The 21,456-nt window shown below is 39.3% G+C and overlaps 1 protein-coding gene across 1 annotated transcript in view; it reads left to right on the forward strand.

Annotated features, from left to right (window-relative positions):
- The first annotated feature begins 706 nt into the window (after window positions 1–706).
- LOC103508584 (laminin subunit gamma-1) overlaps window positions 707–21,456 on the forward strand; it is a 126,681-nt gene continuing 105,931 nt past the window's right edge. Inside the window, 6 exon segments of the mRNA XM_026823152.1 lie at window positions 707–1,110; window positions 12,503–12,773; window positions 15,417–15,534; window positions 17,086–17,272; window positions 17,704–17,834; window positions 19,037–19,212. Of these exon segments, the coding sequence (XP_026678953.1) occupies window positions 1,090–1,110; window positions 12,503–12,773; window positions 15,417–15,534; window positions 17,086–17,272; window positions 17,704–17,834; window positions 19,037–19,212 (904 nt within the window). The 5' untranslated portion in view covers window positions 707–1,089.

Consider the following 21,456-nt stretch of genomic DNA (forward strand, 5'->3'; position numbering starts at 1 on the left):
TGTTCAAGAGGTGGATGTATGGTGTCGTGTGGACTCTCGTTGCAGATGTTACATTTGTCTTCTGAGTGGAGTATTGTGACTAGGGTGTCTGTAATCCTTTCGGGCACCGTTGGTCCAATGGTAACGTGCTTGCTTGCCATGCAGAAGGTCCCGGGTTCGAATCCCACCATCGACAAAAATTTGTACCGAGTAAATCCTGCATGCTGACTGGGAAGACCGGTGTGTTGTGCTGCGTGATGGGAAGATTGTACTCCAGTATGAAACAGATGGGAAGAGGATCAAGTTGAGTCAGCTGCTGATTGAGCAAGTGAAGACTTTGGTGAATCGGAACAGCGAGTAAATCCTGCATGCTGACTGGGAAGGCCGATGTGTTGTGCTGTGCGATGAGAAGATTGTACTCCAGTATGAAACAGATGGGAAGAGGATCAAGTTGAGTCAGCTGCTGATGCAAGTGAAGACTTTGTTGGTGAAGGGGAACAGCGAGTAAATCCTGCATGCTGACTGGGAAGGCCGATGTGTTGTGCTGTGCGATGAGAAGATTGTACTCCAGTATGAAACAGATGGGAAGAGGATCAAGTTGAGTCAGCTGCTGATGCAAGTGAAGACTTTGGTGAATGGGAACAGCTAGGACGTTTCAGTCAGCATGTTCTAGATGTGATGGATACCAAGTTTGACAAGGTATGTTCCTTTTTTCACGTACCACATCAAGCTGATCCTAAGTCAGCATAAATATTCCAATCTAGTCAGCAGCATTCTCTCTCCGGACAAAATCCTGCATGCTGACTGGGAAGGCCGATGTGTTGTGCTGCGCGATGAGAAGATTGTACTCCAATATGAAACAGATGGGAAGAGGATTAAGTTGAGTCAGCTGCTGATTGAGCAAGTGAAGACTTTGGTGAAAGGGAACAGCGAGTAAATCCTGCATGCTGACTGGGAAGGCCGATATGTTGTGCTGCGCGATGAGAAGATTGTACTCCAGTATGAAACAGATGGGAAGAGGATCAAGCTGAGTCAGCTGCTGATGGAGCAAGTGAAGACTTTGGTGAATGGGAACAGCTAGGACGTTTCAGTCAGCATGTTCTAGATGTGATGGATAGCAAGTTTGACAAGGTATGTTCCTTTTACCTACCTATGTGTTTGTTCGTTGGATCCTTGGGCCAGCCACTTACTATCAGCTAGACCTGACGACAGGTACACCTGATCAGGTCTACTTGATATTGAGTGGCTGGCCTTGAACCAATAATGTGATCTTATGAGTTGAGAATTTTGTCCCCTCCCCCCTTCAACAAATTGCGAATTCGTTTAAGTAGTTCTGTTTTTTTTTTTGTTTGTTTGTTTGTTTGTTTGTTTCTTTTTGTAATAAATTTTGTTTCTGTGTTGTAATTTTTTCTGTCCTTCTTTCTCTCCGTTATTTTGCTTTATTATTATTATTATTTTTTTGCAAGTGCTGTGTGTTCGTGCATTTTCAAGGCTTATAGGCGTAAATGCAAAAATGCCTCGCCTGTTTTATACAAGCAATCAAATGTTTGCATGTTATGATGTCTGCATGAATACCTAATTACCTACATATTTGATTTTCCTTAGAACAATTCTATTCCATTTCATTATTATTATTATTATATTACCACTTTTGTAATGAGAATGAGGTTTTATTAGAACATAAAATCTCCAAGTTAGGAGATTCATATTTACTACAGTGTTACATATTCCTGGTTCCTGTATAGGGGAAGCTGTTATCAGTATCACAAACTAGGTCTGATAAGGAAAGGCCGGAGTTCATCCTATGAACGGAAGCTTGCTCGGACGGACCATGTTGTTTTCTATTGTGTTCAGAACTCAGGGTCGGTCCATTTCAGGAAATATTTCTTTCTAATCCATGCCTGTTGACTGGCTTACCCAGAACTCCAGGAGGTGGTCTAGGGTGGGAACTTCAACTGCTAAGGAAAGGTCTTATCATCCCGAAATCGAAGAAAGAAGGAAGACAGGATAGGAGAAAACCAGCCGTTCCGAGAACAAACCCTCCCTTCAGAATATAATCCGCCCCGGGCGGGAATAGAACCCGCGGCCTAGCGCTTATAAGGCAGACGCGCCACCAACCAAGCTAACTAGGCTGGGATTTTTGGTGAAATACACAGACAAACCTACAGACTAACAAAATGCAGCATCGTCGAGTTAAAAAAAAAAACCGCTAGGCCGTGGGTTCGATTCCCGACAGGGTTGGATTTTATCCTGAACAGATGAGGTTCGTTCCCGGAACGGCTGGCTTTCTTCTATCCTGTCTGCCTTCTCTCTTCGCTTTCGGGACGATAAGATTTCAGCAGTTTACAGTTCCTTCTATCAAATCTCTTTAAAAAAAAAAAAAAAAAAAAAAAAAAAAAAAAATAGTCTTATTTTCCTTCGCCTTTTCCCGTGTACAGACGGGGTCGGCGTTTTTCATCAGCCTCTCAATCAACCCTAGCCAGGGCGATTGCTTTGGGCTGACATTTGGTTTTGGCTACAATTTTTTTAGGAGCCCTTCACACTCAACCTTTGCTATTTCTTTATCAAGGGGATTTTCAGGCTGGTATCTTTCCTGTTAAAGTTCCCCAGCCAGACAGAGAAACAGTCAAACTACAAAATCATCTAGTTAAAACTTAGATCTCATATCGTTCGTTCCAAAACTCTCCCTATAAGAGCCAGGCTGAAGGTTATGAAACGGGATGAAGTGTATAGCCCTTCGCCTTTTCCCGTGTACAGACGGGGTCGGCGTTTTTCATCAGCCTCTCAATCAACAATCAACCCTAGCCAGGGCGATTGCTTTGGGCTGACATTTGGTTTTGGCTATTTTTTACGAGCCCTTCACACTCAACCTTTGCTATTTCTTTATCAAGGGAATTTTCAGGCTGGTATCTTTCCTGTTAAAAGTCCCCCAGCCAGACAGAGAAACAGTCAAACTACAAAATCATCAAGTTAAAACTTAGATCTCATATCGTTCGTTCCAAAACTCTCCCTATAAGAGCCAGGCTGAAGGTTATGAAACGGGATGAAGTGTATAGAATTCCAGGAATATTGATATGTTAAGATAACAGAAAGGTTCTAGTAAACATGTGTGTAACATATGTTAATCTACTTCTAGAATTCATGTGTTGTGACCTTTGTTTTAAATGTTGGGTAGCGTCAAAAGATTCGAAAGGTTCTTTTCCCCCAGATATCTTTAGAACACTGATCTTTTGTGTGAAAGAACTGAAAACAAAGGAACAATACCTAAAGATATCTTTAGAACACTGATCTTTTGTGTGAAAGAACTGAAAACAAAGGAACAATACCTAAGACATATGTTAATCTACTTCTAGAATTCATGTGTGTGTGACCTTTGTTTTAAATGTTGGGTAGCGTCTAAAGATTCGAAAGGTTCTTTTCCCCCCGATATCTTTAGAACACTGATCTTTTGTGTGAAAGAACTGAAAACAAAGGAACAATACCTAAATTAGCATCTAATTATGTTTGGTAGGCATAGGCACAAAGCGTTTTATGCTTTTATGTCTTTCTTAGTATTTACTGTATTTTTTACTTTCTACTTTTTTACTTTCTATTACCCTTACGTATAGGGAACCTATACAAGGTAATGAGAAAGTATTGCAATCGGTCCAAATTTTTTCTTTTTTAACGCCAATACCTTTCCACATGAATTTCAACTAATAGAAAGCGTGATCAGTATGGCCATTTAACTTAAATAAATAAAAATACTTCATTGCGTTTCCTTTAACCTCATAGGATGATTGGATTTTACGAGGTTTTTATTTACGATCCAGTCTGGTTAATTATCTGTCTTAACCCTAGACTCCCTAGAGAAAGAAGTTATTTGCGGCATAATTAGGAATCCTTTGAAAGAAAAAATAATGATAATAAATGGCTAATTACGTAAAAGAATAGCCTAGGTAGGAAAAATAGGAAATAAATGATTCAGTAATCTGTTGAACTCTTGCGGAAAAATGGTCCCTTGAGAGAACCTGCGGAAGTTATGACAAACAATTATTTTTTTTTCGAAGGCCGTTTTGGGCTCAAAATCTATGTATCAAATTTTCTATAGGTGATCGAACCTTTTTCGCCAAATTTCATCAAAATCGAACAAACCGTTCGAGAGTTTTTTTTCGACCTTTCCACATGAATTTCAACCAATAGAAAGCGTGATCAGTATGGCCATTTAACTTAAATAAATAAAAATACTTCATTGCGTTTCCTTTAACCAGATAGGATGATTGGATTTTATCGTTTTCTTGCAAATGGGCCGCGGTACTCGGATGCAATGAGGTTTATATTTATGATGATCCAGTCTCGTTAATTATCTGTCTTAACCCTAGACTCCCTAGAGAAAGAAGTTATTTGCGGCATAATTAGGAATCCTTTGAGAGAAAAAAATAATGATAATAAATGGCTAATTATGTAAAAGAATAGCCTAGGTAGGAAAAATAGGAAATAAATGATTCAGTAATCTGTTGAAAACTCTTGCGGAAAAATGGCCCCTTGTGAGAACCTGCGGAAGTTATGACAAACATTTTTTTTTTTTTGAAGGCCGTTTTAGGCTCAAAATCTATGTATCAAATTTTCTATAGGTGATCGAACCTTTTTCGCCAAATTTCATCAAAATCGAACAAACCGTTCGAGAGTTATGGCCAAAACGAACAAACACACAAACAAACCGACAGGCTTGTCTGTCTGTCTGTCGTAAAGTGAGTCCTAAACAAACTCTAATAATAATAAGTTTATTCTTTCATTCTTTACAATATTAACATATTCTTCATCATCCCTGTAAGTACTTCTGTACTTTTAGGGACCTTACTTCGTTCATTCCATAATAATCAATTAATCAATCATGTGAGAATGACAATCCCATGGATCCCTTGGTCTTCTTATCACTCTATCTACGACCCCCTGATAACATTTATCACAAACCTTATCAGTTTCCAATCAATGTGTCCAAAATATTCTTGGTGGATGGGTATTGGGTAGATTATCTAAACCCAAAGACGTCCACTAATCCCAGTGGGGGGTGACGTCAAAATTTGATACAACGTGGAGGTATCTACTAAGATTGAATTTTGAAATGGATTTATTGATCAATCAAATTATAAAATATATATAAAATAGGTATGTTCAACATTATAAAATATATATAAAATAGGTATGTTCAACAGATTACTGAACCATTTAACAAACACACAAACAAACCGACAGACTTGTCTGTCTGTCGTAAAGTGAGTCCTAAACAAACTCCAATAAAGTTTATTCTTTCATTCTTTACAATATTCTTAACATATTCTTCATCATCCCTGTAAGTACTTCTGTACTTTTAGGGACCTTACTTCGTTCATTCCATAATAATCAATCATGTGACAATGACAATCCCATGGATCCCTTGGTCTTCTTATCACTCTATCTACCACCCCCTGATAATATTTACCACAAACCTTATCAGTTTCCAATCAATGTGTCCAAAATATTCTTGGTGGATGGGTATTGGGTAGTTTATCTAAACCCAAAGACGTCCACTAATCCCAGTGGGGGGTGACGTCAAAATTTGATACAACGTGGAGGTATCTACTAAGATTGAATTGAAAATGTCACTTCTATTTTGACCATGTGTTATGAAATATTTTGAATGGACCATGATTTTGTATTTTCTTTTCCATTCAACAGTTAGTAACTCGAGTTATATGGTTTACTTTGAGTCCCAGCCTAGATAGCTTGATTGGTAAGTTGGTAGCACGTCTGCCGTGTAAGCGCTAGGCCGCGGGTTTTATACTGAACGGATAATGGTCGTTCTCGGAATGTCTGGCGGATGAAATTTGGCATCTCCACTAATTTTACAAGGGCACCGCACGAATGGCTTATCATACAATCCGTTGGCTTAAATTCTTTCCTATAAAGGCTTAAATTATAAAGCTTTCTTTCCTATAAAGGGTTAAACTTAAATTATAAAGCTTAAATTATTCCCTATAAAGGCATACCAGGCTTAAATTTTCCCCGTATAAAATCGAGCCTGGCTTTACTTATGTAATAGGTGTATCATAATACTATTGAGTTAACTTCCCCCCTTCCCTTTCTCTCCCTCCCCTGACCTGTATTACTTCTCGTACGAAGAAAACGAGAGAAAAGGGAGGGAGAAAACCGAGAAGGAGAAAGAGAAGGGAGAAAAGGGAAGAGAGAAGGGAGAAAAAGGAAGAAAACTCTTGACTTCAATCCTATCTCCCTAATACTTTCTCTTCTTTCCTTGAATCTTCTTTTTCCCTTTCCTCACTTTTTTTTTATTAAATTCCCTTTTTTTATCTGTCCCTTTTTTTCCTTCCCGGATAACATGGGTACACAGAAAGTTAGTGTCCCGCGGGTATTAAATTCCCTTTTTTTATCTGTCCCTTTTTTTCCTTCCCGGATAACATGGGTACACAGAAAGTTAGTGTCCCGCGGGAATTTTCCAAGCACGTGGCCAAGGGACGGGATATTATCCTGTTGTTTTCGGCGCCTTGTTGAGGGATTTTTTTTATTTACTTCTTCCTTCTCCTTTCCTTTTTGTGGATTTATGGTTCCATCTGATATCTCTGTAGTCTCACTTACTCGAAGGTTGGTGGACTCAAACCACCAACCTCCAGATCCAAAGTCCAACGCGTTAACCACTGTTGAATTGTTGTCAGTAAACGTATACCTGTAGAACTGTACCACTGAGGCTGGTTTAATTAAACCTCATAAAACTCTAGACTCCACAGACTAACTCAATTCCACCCCACATTTCCTGTGGCATTTGAGATCTTCAAGAAAGGGGGATAGCCAGCTGAACCACAACAAAAGACTCATCTGAGTACTCCTCATGAAACAAAAGACTCTGTTGTCTGGGACTTCAAAGACAGGGCACACACAACAGAGTATCACATATCATTGTACCTACATCACAGTGTTTGAAAATCCAATCAAAATATCGTTTTATACCTACAGTAGATACCTACTTGTAAAGCTCAAGTAAATTGATACCTATCCGTAGGCTGTCAGGTAGGTAGGTACGTAGGTAGGTATAACATAACACATAAATGTAGATACATTACGTGTGTGTAATTTTACAATGTGTATATTATAGAATTATTGACTAAGAAAAGTTTTTTTTACCATGTTTTGTAAATATGATAACACTCACGTTATCTCAAAAATAATTTGTAGTTTAGTATCCTGCTTCTTGTACAAATATTGACATTCGAACCGCGGTCTCTTTAATTATGAATCCAATTCCCGAGAATAGAATTTCACCCAGAGAACTTGATGCAGAGATAGGCACTAACAGCGTTTCTTCTCTGTATTGATTTTTATTAACAACCTCTGGAGTCTGAACAAGGACCACTTTTGCCCCTTTTAGTTCTAAAACCTAATAGAAAGTCGTGTGATTTTTCACACCAGATTTTTTTGTCAAGTGTTCACAAGATGTCCAATTGTCCATCTCTTCATGTTCATCTTGTTTCGTGACATGTTGGTCTTCATTTCACACAATAGTTATATTGGTCACTTCATAGTTCTTTCATATCTAATGGTCTCTTATACATATTGGTCTTCCCATAGTTCTTTGATATAATGGTTACTTATATCGGTAACTCCATATAGTTTTTTCATATCTAATGGTTATAGTGGTCATCCATAGGTTCATAATCTGCATTGGAAGAGTATCTTCACGTTCTGTTCATTCAATGCATTGTCCTCTACTGTTGTTCACGCGGGTATTGTTTTGCTTGAGTAGTGTGGGGGTACTGGACCATTTTGTTATCGATGTGATTCTAACAGCCGAACTTTGTGGTTTCGGTACCAATCTACCTGATTAACTACTAATAAACCTAATTACCAATGGAAATAAGCCTAAGAGCTCTTTTGCTCAAAAGTCTTCAATTATACTATGTCATCAGCTCATTAGTCATATGTCGGCTGAATCTGTTTGTACAAGTGATTGTCTTAACAAAGAAAAAGACCTCTTTCCGAAATCAACCACCTGTACTTCTAACCGTACTACACTTACACCCTTGGACTTCTGGATGAGGTCAGTACAGGTGGCTGAGTTCCTGAACTTACCTCTGGGACAAGAGTTTGGAGAGGAGTCCTGATTTGCGACTACTGTTACTTCTACATCGTTCCAGCAATCGCATTTGACTGCTTTGGTGTAGGACTGTAGCTACTTTTTGGACCATTGTAAACATTTTCAGTCTGTTAAAAAGTCCCAAAAGGGGGACATCTAATTAACTTATCAAGCCGGTCCTTTAACAGTATAGTCTGTTCCCACAAATAGTCCATGTTTCCGGATAGAACCCACCTCGAAGTTTTTGTTGACCGATTTACCTGGATGAGATAGTACTTTGAAGTAAACCGAGACCATCTTGTTCCTAGAACTGGAAGACACTGGACTTGAATTTGCATTACACGCAAAATTGTCAACGCACTGTCATCAATCATACCAAAACGCTTTTGACCTCACACTGTCTCACACAGTAGGTGCGGGTATATTCTGAAGAATCATTTCTTGGTGAAGTCTTCTATCTATGAGGTTTGATAGAGGGAACTGTAACTGCTAAGGTCTTATTGATCCGAAATTGAAGAGAGAAGGAAGACAGGATAGGAGAAAACCCGGCCTTTGCGAGAACGAACATTATCCGTTCAGGATAAGATCCGCCCCGGGTGGGAATCGAACCCGCGAACTAGCACTTACAAGACAGACGTACTATCTGCTCTATGCGCTGTGCTCTCCCCTCCATTCTGTTTTTAGCCCAAGATCCTCTTTTTGAAGAGGTTTGATAGAGGAAACTGTAAAGGTCTTATTGGCCCGAAATCGAATAGAGAAGGAAGACAGGATAGAAGAAACCCAGCCTTTCCGACAATAGCGTTTGTGTCTGTGTATAGAGCTGGACTAGGACGGGTCTGGCCGGGCCTCTTGCGGAAGTGTCTGGTTAAGTTGATGACAATGGACAACGTAGGTTTATCATTATCATGGAAATATCATCTTCTTTTTCTCGGCCTTTTCCCGTGTACAGACGGGGTCGGCATTTTTCGTCAGCCTGTCAATCAGCCCTAACTAGGGTGATTGCTGTGGATCATGGAAATATCATTACTAGGTATATTTCCAACATAAGTTTATACCCTGCTTTACACTCATTAAATTCTCGAAATTCATTTTATTCATTCACAATTTGAAGAACATTCCCAAGCATCCTAGCTCACTCCAAACACAAATATCAACATGTGTTTTCTCTTCCATCTTGGTCAGAAATAGAACGCTTATCCCTCTCCCTTTGGGGGGAACCATGCAATGTGTTCTACATGCGGATCTCATTGAAGAAATTCTCATTATTTTATGTTTCTAGATTTCTTCCTACTTCTCGACTGCATGTGCTTTGTTTATGTTGGGGGATTTGTGTATACTTGAAGTCTGTATACGTATAGTTTTTACAACTTCATTTGTTGTGTGTTGCCATGTTGTGTTTACATTCAAATTTGCTCTCAGCTTGATTGTGTTTGGGCGGTTTTAACCAGTAAAACTTATTGTAATTTTAACAAAACTCACCTCTAAGAAGGTTGGATCTTATCTTTTTACACCTCTCTAGGTTGAAAACAAAAAGAAAGAATGGAAAAATGGTGCACCCTTTGCACCTACCTCGGAACTAGTTTCGTATTACTTCAAGGCACTATCGATGAACAGAAAATTTTGGTCAAAATTTGCACCCTGACCGGGATTCGAACCCAGCACCTCCAGGTTTAGAGTCACTCTACCTCACGGGTGGGCAGATTGGGTTTACCATCGAATACTCCCCAGGGCTGTTCTGTCTTCCCATTATTTACACTTGTAATCATTCAAACAACAGCTTCTGAATATTTGGAACAAAATGGTACTCCCATTCACACACAACACCTTGGAACAATATGGTACCCATGCAAAAATTGCTCTCAGCTTGATTGTGTTTGGGCAGATTTTAACCAGAAAAACTCATTGTAATTTTAACAAAACTCACCTCTAAGAAGGTTGGATCTTATCTTTTTACACCTTTCTAGGTTGAAAACAAAAAGAAAGAATGCAAAAATGGTGCACCCTTTGCACCTACCTCGGAATTAGTTTCGTATTACTTCAAGGCACTATCGATGAACAGAAAATTTTGGTCAAAATTTGCACCCCGACCGGGATTCGAACCCAGCACCTACAGGTTTAGAGTCACTCTACCTCACGGGTGGCAGATTGGGTTTACTATCGAATACTCCCCAGGGCTGTTCTGTCTTCCCATTATTTACACTTGTGATCATTCAAACAACAGCTTCTGAATATTTGGAACAAAATGGTACTCCCATTCACACACAACACCTTGGAACAATATGGTACCCATGCAGTTAGTATGGCGGCGTTATTATGAAGGTATATTAGATCTTTTATCTTGGTTATACCTTGGTTCTTTTATCTTGGTTTTACCTTGAGGCTTATCGAGCAAAGAAGAGCTACTGATTTTATGCATTGGTGCTGAATACTCGTCTGCAATGGTCAGGTAGTAAGAAGTAATCAAAGAAGCAGGAGCTACCAAAACCAATCTACTTCATAGCTATTGTTGCTCTTCTTTCTTGTCCGTTTTAAGACCAATAATATGTCTAAATGTAAGACCAATAATATGTCTAAATTTAAGACCAATAATATTTCTAACGCCGACGTTTTTCGTCAGCCTCTCAATCAGCCCTACTTAGGGTGATTGCTTTGGGCTGATGTTTGGTTTTGGCTATTGTGTTAAGCATATTTGAATGCTCGTCACAAATGTCGTTCTTCAATTATTACACTTAGGTAAAGTTCATAGCTTGACTCGGACTCGAACCACCAACCTCCAGATCCAAAGTCCAACACGTTAATTACTGAACCACTGAGGTTCCTCTCTATTACTGTTTCTGTGTTCTGTCACGTAAGTACAAATTTAATACAAATGAAAAGGTACTCGGCAAAAAAACAATGGTATTTTTAATTCTAATCGCTGATTCTGCGGTTTTGTTTGATTTTTAACGACCGGTGCAATGCGCGGAGTACCTGAAAGTTGTTTATCCAAGCTAAAAATATCCTAAACCAGGGCTGTAGCCAGGATTTTTACTGAGGGGGAGGGGGCAAGAGGCCCAGAAGTACTCCAAATTTTGGAGTCCCCCGTATTGAAGGGGGGTAGGCCCAAAAGTACATGTTCAAAAATTTTCGGAGTCCGCCCCATAATAAAACAGCAAAAATAGAGCCCGAGTTTGGGCCCGCCCCCCCCCTAAATATAGCCCTGTCCTGAACCCTTCCCGTGTATTAATAACCTAGTCTTAATGGTAAATGGTCTTGATGGTTTTAATAACTTAGCCAATAATACTGTTGCCGGGTTCTGGCACTCTGGCGCACCGATGCGATGCAGCGAAACACAGAACTTGAGTTCCAACATCCTCTGTTTGCGAAAGTCAGATGTTTCAAAATCATTCTCCTCGCGTCCTTCTGTTGCCCCCCCCCCCGGGGGGTTGGGTGGACTAGTGGTAGTGCTGTCACAATTTAATCTTGTAATAATTGTCATGATATGTTAAAATTTAATAATAAAGCACAATTTTTACTATTACTATTTGCCTCTCGAAAGGTCTTGCTATCGTTTTTTAAGTCCATCTCTTATGCCAGCCACTCACAATCAGACCGTCCGGCAGACCTAGGTCTGTAAGAGGGTACCTAAAATAGAAAGAATCAAGCTTCAAATTACATATCAGAAGATCTGATCGAAATCAAAATGTGAGAATTTGGGTCAGCCGCGGTTCATCGGTTATTTCGAAATTTGAAGATTATCTATTATTTATAGCCAACCCGAACCAGTTTGAGGTGTTAATATCAGACTTTAATTAGTTTTCCAATACGTGATAGATCTCATCGATTTAGATGCGATAGATTTTATTTAAATCTGATATTCTGAAGATTTAGGTGTAAGATGCGGTTTACATCTCTCTATCATACTCTGCTCCTGTAGCATCCTTATTACTTTTTCTGCTGACAGTAGTTGCGTGATAGTAATCGATTCTCGATAGATCATAGACTCGTACGTAGTGTAATCTGTTTTGTTTTAGAATAATCCAATCAACAGGCAATCTGTTAGTTTAGCGCTCAATTTTCCGATATATCCTGAAAAGTGAAATGATTTGAGTCCTCCAAAACATATGTAGTCTAGTTGTCTTTTGGACGAAAATAGCATTTTCTGTCCAAACTTAGCAAACAGAAAATTACATTACTTTCCTTCCTATAGGATAAGGAAAGTAAAAAGTAAACATTTTTCCTTATTCAGACAGAAAAATCATCTTGTCAGAAAGTAAAACTGTTGATCTTTTGTTGATGATGTTGTTGTTTTTGGTGGTGGTGATGTTGACGTTATTTTCAAATGTCTGATATTTGGCCATTAGGTTATTCTCCCAGAAAAGTTGATACTCTTTTTTAAACTAATTTCTAATTCACTTCCCCCTCTCTTTCTCGTTACAGCGTTGTATACCGCCGTTCGAGAACGCGGCATTTTCCGCGTCTGTAGAATCCACAAACACCTGCGGCTATCAGAACGGCGTTCCACAACCGACGCGCTTCTGCGTTCAATCTGGCACGCACGTGACGGCCAACACGTGCGATTATTGCTACGAAGACACGCATCCGGTGCGCTACCTGACGGATTTGTCGAATACGACAACGTGGTGGCAGTCGACCACTATGTACGACGGCGTGCAGTGGCCGAACCAGGTCAATATTACGCTCAAATTCGGTGAGTTACCTGTCGACTATTAAGGTAGAAACACACTACTATAAGGCCAGTGTATGTAGCTATCATGAACAAAATCACCTACAATATTATGGGAAAACTTTGAACTACATCTTTCTGACTCCCCATGAGTTAACGTTACGTGACGTGAAGTGTTGCGATTTGTGATAGTAGGTAGTGTGTTTCTATCTCTTTAAAAAGTCTCATAAGTGTTTATGACACTGAGGTTATGTTGGTTATGACAAAATACATAAATGCACTCGACCTTATTCCGGTAAAAGGATTCGGTAAAAGGATTTAATGTAAAAGGATTCGTGTAAGAACCCCTTGAAGTTTCGATAGTCATTTCTATTCTTCCGAGTGTAAACTCTTTTATGCCAGCCGAGTTAGCTTGGTTGGTAGCGCGTCTGTCTTGGAAGCGCCAGGTCGTGGGTTCGATTCCCTCCTGGGGCGGATTTTATCATAACCAGATAAGGTTCGTTCTCAGAACGACTGGCTTTCTCCTATCCGGTCTTCCTTCTCTCTTTTATTTCAGGACGATAAGAGCCTAGCAGGTTTACTAGGTATCAACAAAGATTTTTCTATAATGTGCTTTTTTTTCATAGAAAATTAGTGGATGTGTCAATCTCCCTTGTACAAAATAGTGAATGGTGCCAATTTTCTAGGAAGGCAAGGAGTTAGGGACCTATTAAAGGCAACACGATCGAATTTTCTGTAGAGGAAATTAGGACGAATGATTCTTTTAAAACACTTCTATATAAAATACTTCACTTTGAAGAGTGTTAAGTAAACGAAGGATCAAAAGAATGTCAGATGGAATCAATCAACTTTAAGATAAACGTTTAATGATGATGTATCCATCTTATTTGATGATAGGGTCTAGGGTTCCATTTGATCTACATTTAAATAACTATTGACTCCAATTTTATTCAAATAACTATTAACTCCATTGAGGGAGAACACTTTGATCTTTCTCAAATTACAGCTATCAGTGTTCAGGCAGGACCCACCAAAGCTCTACCTCTTTGGTCCCCATGTCAATTAAGATCACCATTTGGGGTGTGTGTCTCTCGGGGTGGTTGTTTAAGGCCCAGGACCACAATTTGAGCAAATATGCTGCATTCCGATTGGTTGATTAACTTTAATAGTTTTTTTTTAAGAGGTTTGATAGAGGGAACTGTAACTTCCAAGGTCTTATCTTTCCGAAAGCGAAGAGAGAATGAAGATAGGATAGGAGAAAGCCAGCTGTGCAAGAACGAACCTTATCTGTTTAGGATAAAGTGCTCCTCGGACGGCAATCGAACCCGCGATCTAGCGCTTACAAAGCAGAATTGCTACCCTCCAAGCTAACTAGGCTGGTGTTCTGTTTGATTAAAGAAATAAACTTTGATACCGATATTACCGACCTGGGGAAAGTTTGATACCGATATTACCGACCTGGGGAAGAGTATATTTAGATCTGGGAAGAGGTTGGAAGTTTTTTGATCGGTGATTTCATTATCAATAATGATGACTGGAGTGTCGGCACCTCCATTATACATATACTCTATGTGGTTACCTACAGGATTAGACATTATCCATATATTCTATGTGGTTACCTACAGGGTTAGACATTATCCATGTTCATATTCACGAGCTTCATTTTTGGAATATGACTAAATCCTGTCAGAGTTGGGTCTGTCAGACCACCTATATCCCTGTCAGACCCAACTGCCTATCTGCCTATCATAATCTCAGTATTTTACCTTCATGTGATTCTAGTATTCTCCTTTAGCCTCAATATCAAAAGACATAGTTATGTACATAGATTCTATATAAATCTGATTTATTAGAATTATGAGGTTTACTTTACAAACAAGATAGCATGCAAAGTACATAGCTTCATTCAGTAAAACTACGTCGTCCTCAAACAAGACTTTTTATCTATTCTGTTGCATGAATTAAAATCTAGTACTTGAATTAAAGTTGATACGAATAGGTACCCAAGAACAGGCCTTTATCACTGATTGATTGTATAAATTATGTACAACAAAATATGTACATACACATGTTAGTTGTACATAGTGTACCAAGTTGTATTGTGGGTCAAATTTAATCAATTTTCGTAGTCTCAGTACTTATCAGGTCATAGATCCGTTTTGAACGAACTTGCTGGTTGATAGAGTCTCGGTTAAAACACCCTGTCACCTTTGATATAGGTTGTAGGTTTTATGTTGGTATCTTTCTTATGCTTCTCAAAAAAGATTCTTCAAAAAGCCCGTCGTCACACATTAGAAGCGGAGCAGAAGCGTGACTTTTGGCAGCGGTTTTCCATACGACTACGGGCTACCAAAAGTCGCGCAACCACGCTTCCAATATGCAATGGGCCTGCGTAATCCTTAGTTGAAAATCGACATAATTGACGAAAAAGTAATCGACTTTTTTCTGCGACGAAAAAGTAATCGACGGGCCTAGAAAAGTAGTAAGTAAGCTTTTCTCCGAACACTTTTTTTCCATGGAGGTATTGTTTTTTTTTTTTTCAATTTCACCAAGATCCTTTGATTTTTAACTACCTACTTTATGTGAGTTGCGTGAAGTCGATCGACATCGGTCGCCTGTAGTGTAGAGGCACCTTAAACCTTGATTCTGTATCTCTTGTGTTCGCAGGCAAAACATTTGACGTGACATATGTGCGACTTCTGTTCTGGTCTCCCCGACCAGAGAGTTTTGCCATCTACAAGAAAACCTACGAGAATAGCTCCTGGACACCATTCCAGTTTTACAGGTAAGACAAACGTTCCTTTTCTTCAAACACTTGATTGAAGGCTCGGTTGTTGTTGTTATTGTTTACGCTGGCTTACATCAAACAATTTCAAGGCCGAGGAAATTTTGCCGTAGCAAGACGAAATCACCTACAATATTATGGGAAAACTTTAAACTACATCTTCCTGACTCCCCATGGGTTAACGTTATGTGACGTGAAGTGTTGCGATTTGTGATAGTAGGTAGTGTGTTTCTATCTCTTTAAAAAGTCTTATAAGTGTTTATGACACTGAGGTTATGTCAAAATAAATGCATGTTTTTTTTCTTCTTTTTTTAAGATTTTTTGCTAAATTTAAAAATCGAACAACCCGTTTGAGAATTATTGTTAAACAAACAATCAGACAACAAACAAAAAGAAAAATCATCAAATTAAAACTTGGAAGCTTGGAACACTTTTCGTTCATACTGTTCCTCATCACATAACAGAGATATCGTCTTTCACACACAACTTAATGCCAACTTAGCACATCAACATTTAGCCATATATTCTGTGTGATCAGAGCTAAAACATATACTTATCCATTATAGTCTGTCCAGATTAGGGTATTAGATATGCTAGTTTTCAATTTATGCAGAACATATTTGTAAATAATTGTGCATAAGAAATCCTTGATGTTTAAAATCACAACGTGGATTGGTCAATGACATACAGGGTGGCCCAAAATTGATGTCCAAACTAAAAAGTTTCCATTTTAAACAATGGAAAAGTTGTATTAAATTCTAATAATAGGTATTCTCTTTTACAAATCTCAGATTTTTTAATTGAAACTCCGAAATAAATGTTCAGGAATCTACCAGAATCCAACACATAAGTACTTAGTTTCTTATAATGTGGTACCTAACTTAGTAAGTACCTGCCGCCTGCCTATCTTTAAACTGTTTTAAATGGAAACTTGAATCATTTTTATCAATAAAAATAGGGTACAGTGGTAGGTAAAACAGAGTTATTATGGGCGCAATGCTTTGATTTTCGTGTACAATGTATTCTGATTCTAATGATAATTTGATAACACTTTGAACTCTTGTTATCAACCCAACTTAATATCAGCCTACAATTTCTAGCCTATTATGTAGAGCCTTATACAGGGTTTACTATCTGTCTGTGTCATAGCATGTCCATTTGTCCATCTCGTAGTATGCCCCTCATCAGATGAGCGAGAAAAGGCACAATAGGTACTTCCCATTTACACCAAGGACAGAGCCGAAAAAAACTTTTCACTGGGAATCGAAGCAGGGACCTCCGGCGTGCAAGCCTACTGTGACCCACTTGGCCACGTAGGCTGCTCATAAACCTGACGATCACTTTTGATGAGCACATTGCATAATCAACCTGAAGGTGAAGGCATTTATGGACTTAGCACGTGTAATTTTTTTTTATGTTTTTCTTTTTGATTGATGTAGGTATGTATTTAATATTTTTCGTTGATTTCTCTACAGTCCTGCCCTGCTCTCTTTGATTTCTTCACGATTTACATATTATTAAATTATTAATTTATCGTCTTATCTTTCGCAGTGCTTCCTGTCAAGAGACATACGGTCTACCAGATGACAATTCCGGCAAAGCTAACGATTCGGATACGCGTGTGTTCTGTACATCGGAATATTCCGATCTGTCTCCGCTTACTGGGGGCGCTGTACCCTTTGCCACCCTGGAGGGCAGATACCGCGCCAAAACGTTCAGCTACAACTTGAATCTACAGGTAAGTAAGTGGGAACCTAGATTCTTGGATTCGTAGAAGCTTAACCCATCCTTTAGGGCTGTTTGCCCCTACACCTAAGCCTCGGGGTGGGCTTTTTGTGTTTGGAATGGGAACCTAACCCCACCCACCATTGTGTTGAAAGTCAAACTAGCTCCTCACCGATACGTACAAGGCGAGGCATACTATCCGATGTAGATTAAAGCAGAATATACTTCCAGCATACAGTGCGGTCATAAAGCCCCCCTCCCCCCCCCATCACCTTAAATTTTAATGGATCAATTTAGAAACCTGAAATTTTGAATACGAGCCTATATTTACCTCTAGTTTTTTGTAGGCTGTGTAGAAGTGCAGGGACTTTTTCAGGGTCGGCCCCCCGGGGGGGGGGGGGGACTGTACCATAATTAATTTCCCCTATGTTTCTTCCATTTTAGGAATTTGTGACCGCCACCGAGATTCGAATAACGCTGGACAGACTCAACACTTTTTATGACGAACTGTTCCTGGATCCGTCCGTACTCAGATCTTATTTCTACGCCATTGCTGATATCTCTGTGGGAGCTAGGTAAGTAGAGGAGAATAGAATAGAATAGAATAGAATATACCCTGCTTATACTGCCAGAATGAGACTGAAAAGTCCCTTTACTCCCGCAGTCCAAGCAAGGTCTCATGTATTTGGTACAATATTTTCAAAAATAAATTACAATAGACCCTTGCTTAAATTAAAAAAAGAGAATAAATTGAAATATAACAATAAGGATTCTACTTATATTCTTATAAAATTTGGCAGACTACAACGAAGACTACTTATATAAAAAAAAATAATTAAAAAAAGAGAATAGATTGAAATACAACAATAAGGATTCTACTTGTAAAGCTCGATTCTTATTTTCTATAGGAGCTAAGTCTCGAAAATAATTTAAATTAAATAGAATAAAATAAAATGGAATAGGGAATAGAATATAAACAAGTCTCTAGCTCTTACCGTTCTCGAGATATTTTGTTTACAGACAGACAGACGGACGGACAGACACACGGACCAATGGCTGAAACTTTGGATTTAGGCTCTAGGGACCTCAAAACGTGTTTTGGCACTAAAAACTGACCATCGAAAATTTGACCCGATTACATTACTTTCCTTCCTATAGGATAAGGAAAGTAAAAAGCAAAAACCAAAGAAAAATAATAAACGCTACCAATTTCAAATTATTTCTTACAAACTTATTTAAGTTTTAATTTTTCTCTGCTAGTGGAAGGGTTCTTCTAAAGTAGCTGTTCCACACAACCACTCATCTTTTCTTTCACTTTGAACCTACCGTGTTGCATACCTACACACACAAAAATAAGGAATTGTATACACATATGTACATACGTATAAAATAACTTCGGCGTCTCTTTGAAATTCCTGAAGTAAATTCTTATTATTTTTTTTTTATTTTTAGGAAGTTTTGACAGAGGGAACTATAACTGCTATGGTCTTATCGTCCCGAAATCGAAGAGAGAAGGAAGACAGGATAGGAGAAAGCCAACCGTTCCGATAACGAACATTATCCCATCAGGATAAAATCCGCCCCGGGTGGGAATCGAACCCGCGGCCTAGCGCTTACAAGGCAGACGCGCTACCAACCAAGCTAACTAGGCTGGCATTCTTATTTTTACTCCGGCAATTTTACATTTTAACCCTTTTAATCCCCATGGTAAATTTCAGGTGGGCTTTACTGGGTTTTCTGCATATTAACCCTTAACATCCCCATGTCCCCATTCCAGGTGCAAATGCAACGGACACGCTAGCGAATGTCCGTACGTTCGTCAGAGCGATGGCTCCACACGCCGCGTCTGTCGGTGCGAGCATAACACGGCAGGTCCAGACTGTAACGAGTGCGCGCCGTTCTATAACGATGCCCCGTGGCGGCGTGCCAGTGATGATGCTAACGAATGTCGAGGTGAGTGTGCACGAACCTTTGAAAGCATGCGTGCTGTTTGGTGTGAATGCACCTTTCTATTGTGATCCTATCCTTCATTATACACTCGAATGAGAGGGACAAATAAAAAATCTGTACATTAATGAAATTAAAAAAAAAAAAAAAAAAATCGGGGGCTGTTTGCTTTCCCCAATTTTCTATTCCTGTTGAAAGCTCATACAAACAGCCCGTTCACACTGCAGTAAACGATTTTTTTTTTTTTAATATACAAATGAAATAGTGTGTTCACATTGCCAACAAACAAAAATTTGGAAAAATTGTAACTTTGGAGGAAGAAAAATTCGTGTAGTGTGCGATATCGAACAATGGTCGATCGACGAGTTGAATCTACCTGTGTGTGTTGTCGAGACAAGTGTACGGTTTCTGTCGACATTTGTCGATGGACCGTCGACTATGTTTGGACACAGCTTAAGGTGCTTAAAGTACGTACACCCTCGGTGGTGTAGTGGTCAAGGCGCTCGCCTGGTAAACAGGAGGGCGTGGGTTCAATCCCAGCCGAGGTATGGAATACCTACCTCGGTGGTGTAGTGGTCAAGGCGCTCGCCTGGTAAACAGGAGGGCGTGGGTTCAATCCCAGCCGAGGTATGGAATACCTACCTCGGTGGTGTAGTGGTCAAGGCGCTACCTACCTCCGTACCTACTTTACAACATTAAAGCATTAAACTTTGAAATGGAGAACATTAGAAGAACAAGAATATCAGATAGCAGATAGGTCTTATATCAACGTTACAAAGTACTCTACGATGTTTTGTATGTAAATCCTGTGGACCTATCAATCTTCCATCTATCACACGCAATCTATTTGCATACAGTATGTCCTGGCGAGGTGGATATCAGATAACTTTATCATATACTGGGTGGTGTTAGTAGAAATGCAACATACATACCAGAGTGATCATTTATACTGCTCGAGTAGAAGTCCCTTTACCCTAGCAACGGCCTACTATAATCTACTACTATTGCGGTCAAATTCTCAATGTTGAGGATAAAATTCCATACCTCGGTCTGGGATTGAACCCACGCAGTTCTTATTACTAGGCGAGCGTTCATGGGGGATGTTCAGTAAAATAAAACGCTTTTGGCAAAATCCTCTCATATTGCACATCCAGAACATTTTCTGGAGGTAGTAAAAGTAGAATCTAAGGCCAGCCACATATTGTCAGGTAGGCGTGACAGGTACAGCTGACCAGTTCACCTGATCAGGTCTACCTGATAGTGTGTGTGCTCATCAGGTGTCAGGTATACCGGACCAGAGGATCGGATCAGGTGTACCTGTCAGGTCTACCTGATAGTGAATGGCTGGCCTAAGGCGTACAACAAAGCTTTAACACTTTAACAGCTTATTCGGAGAAAAAAAAAAAATAAAAAAAATCATGCCTTTATCATTCACCCTGTATACAAATGTTTACTCAGGAATAGAACCTAGTTTAGATTAGAGTTCACAGCAATATGTTGTGAGTTTCATGATCTGAAAGTTCAGATTAGGTTTAATGTGGACTCCAATGTATATATCACACTCATCTAGAGCTAGCATTTAAAACCTATGTACTGGTACACATATTCGTATACACAGGTATCCATACATAATAGTAACATTATCTACTTACTATATTATTCCACAAATATGTACTTATACAAAATACCAAACACGAAATTTTCTTGGAGCAAAGCAAAAGTGGTTTCGAAGTATAAAATTTGAAAGGGGGGGATAGAACAGGAAATTTGGACAGAATCAAGCAGAAAAGAACCATTCATAAGAGGAATTGCGTTTTCTGCTTAAATCTGTCCGTTTTATGTCCCACTTTTGAAGCTGGGATTTCAAGCAGCACAAGTGTACAGTTGAACAGTGTCAGTCAGCCAAAATAGCCTACAGCAGGTGTCCCAAACGGTCACCTATTCAGATACCATCCACTCACAACGTTGCTTAAGTGATCCTTTGGGAACTGGTTCAATTCAACGAGCTATTACCAGCTTTCTTATCCGTGGACTACGCAGGCAATGAGTCAGATCCTAAGGCCCTATAGTTCCGATAGCCCGATAGGGAGTCGGAGAGTGAGTTCAAATGTTTTAGGATTTGACTCACTGAGTCGTTCACTTTACACATCTCTAATACCACACCGATATGTTGGCAGTGTCATTTGTGAAGAGAGTACCTGAAGTATTTGCCACGGGCTGTGTAGGATATATAGGAATAAGAGAATGGCC

The sequence above is a fragment of the Diaphorina citri genome, unplaced genomic scaffold, assembly GCF_000475195.1.
Source record: "Diaphorina citri unplaced genomic scaffold, Diaci psyllid genome assembly version 1.1 scaffold412, whole genome shotgun sequence".
NCBI lineage: Eukaryota > Metazoa > Arthropoda > Insecta > Hemiptera > Psyllidae > Diaphorina > Diaphorina citri.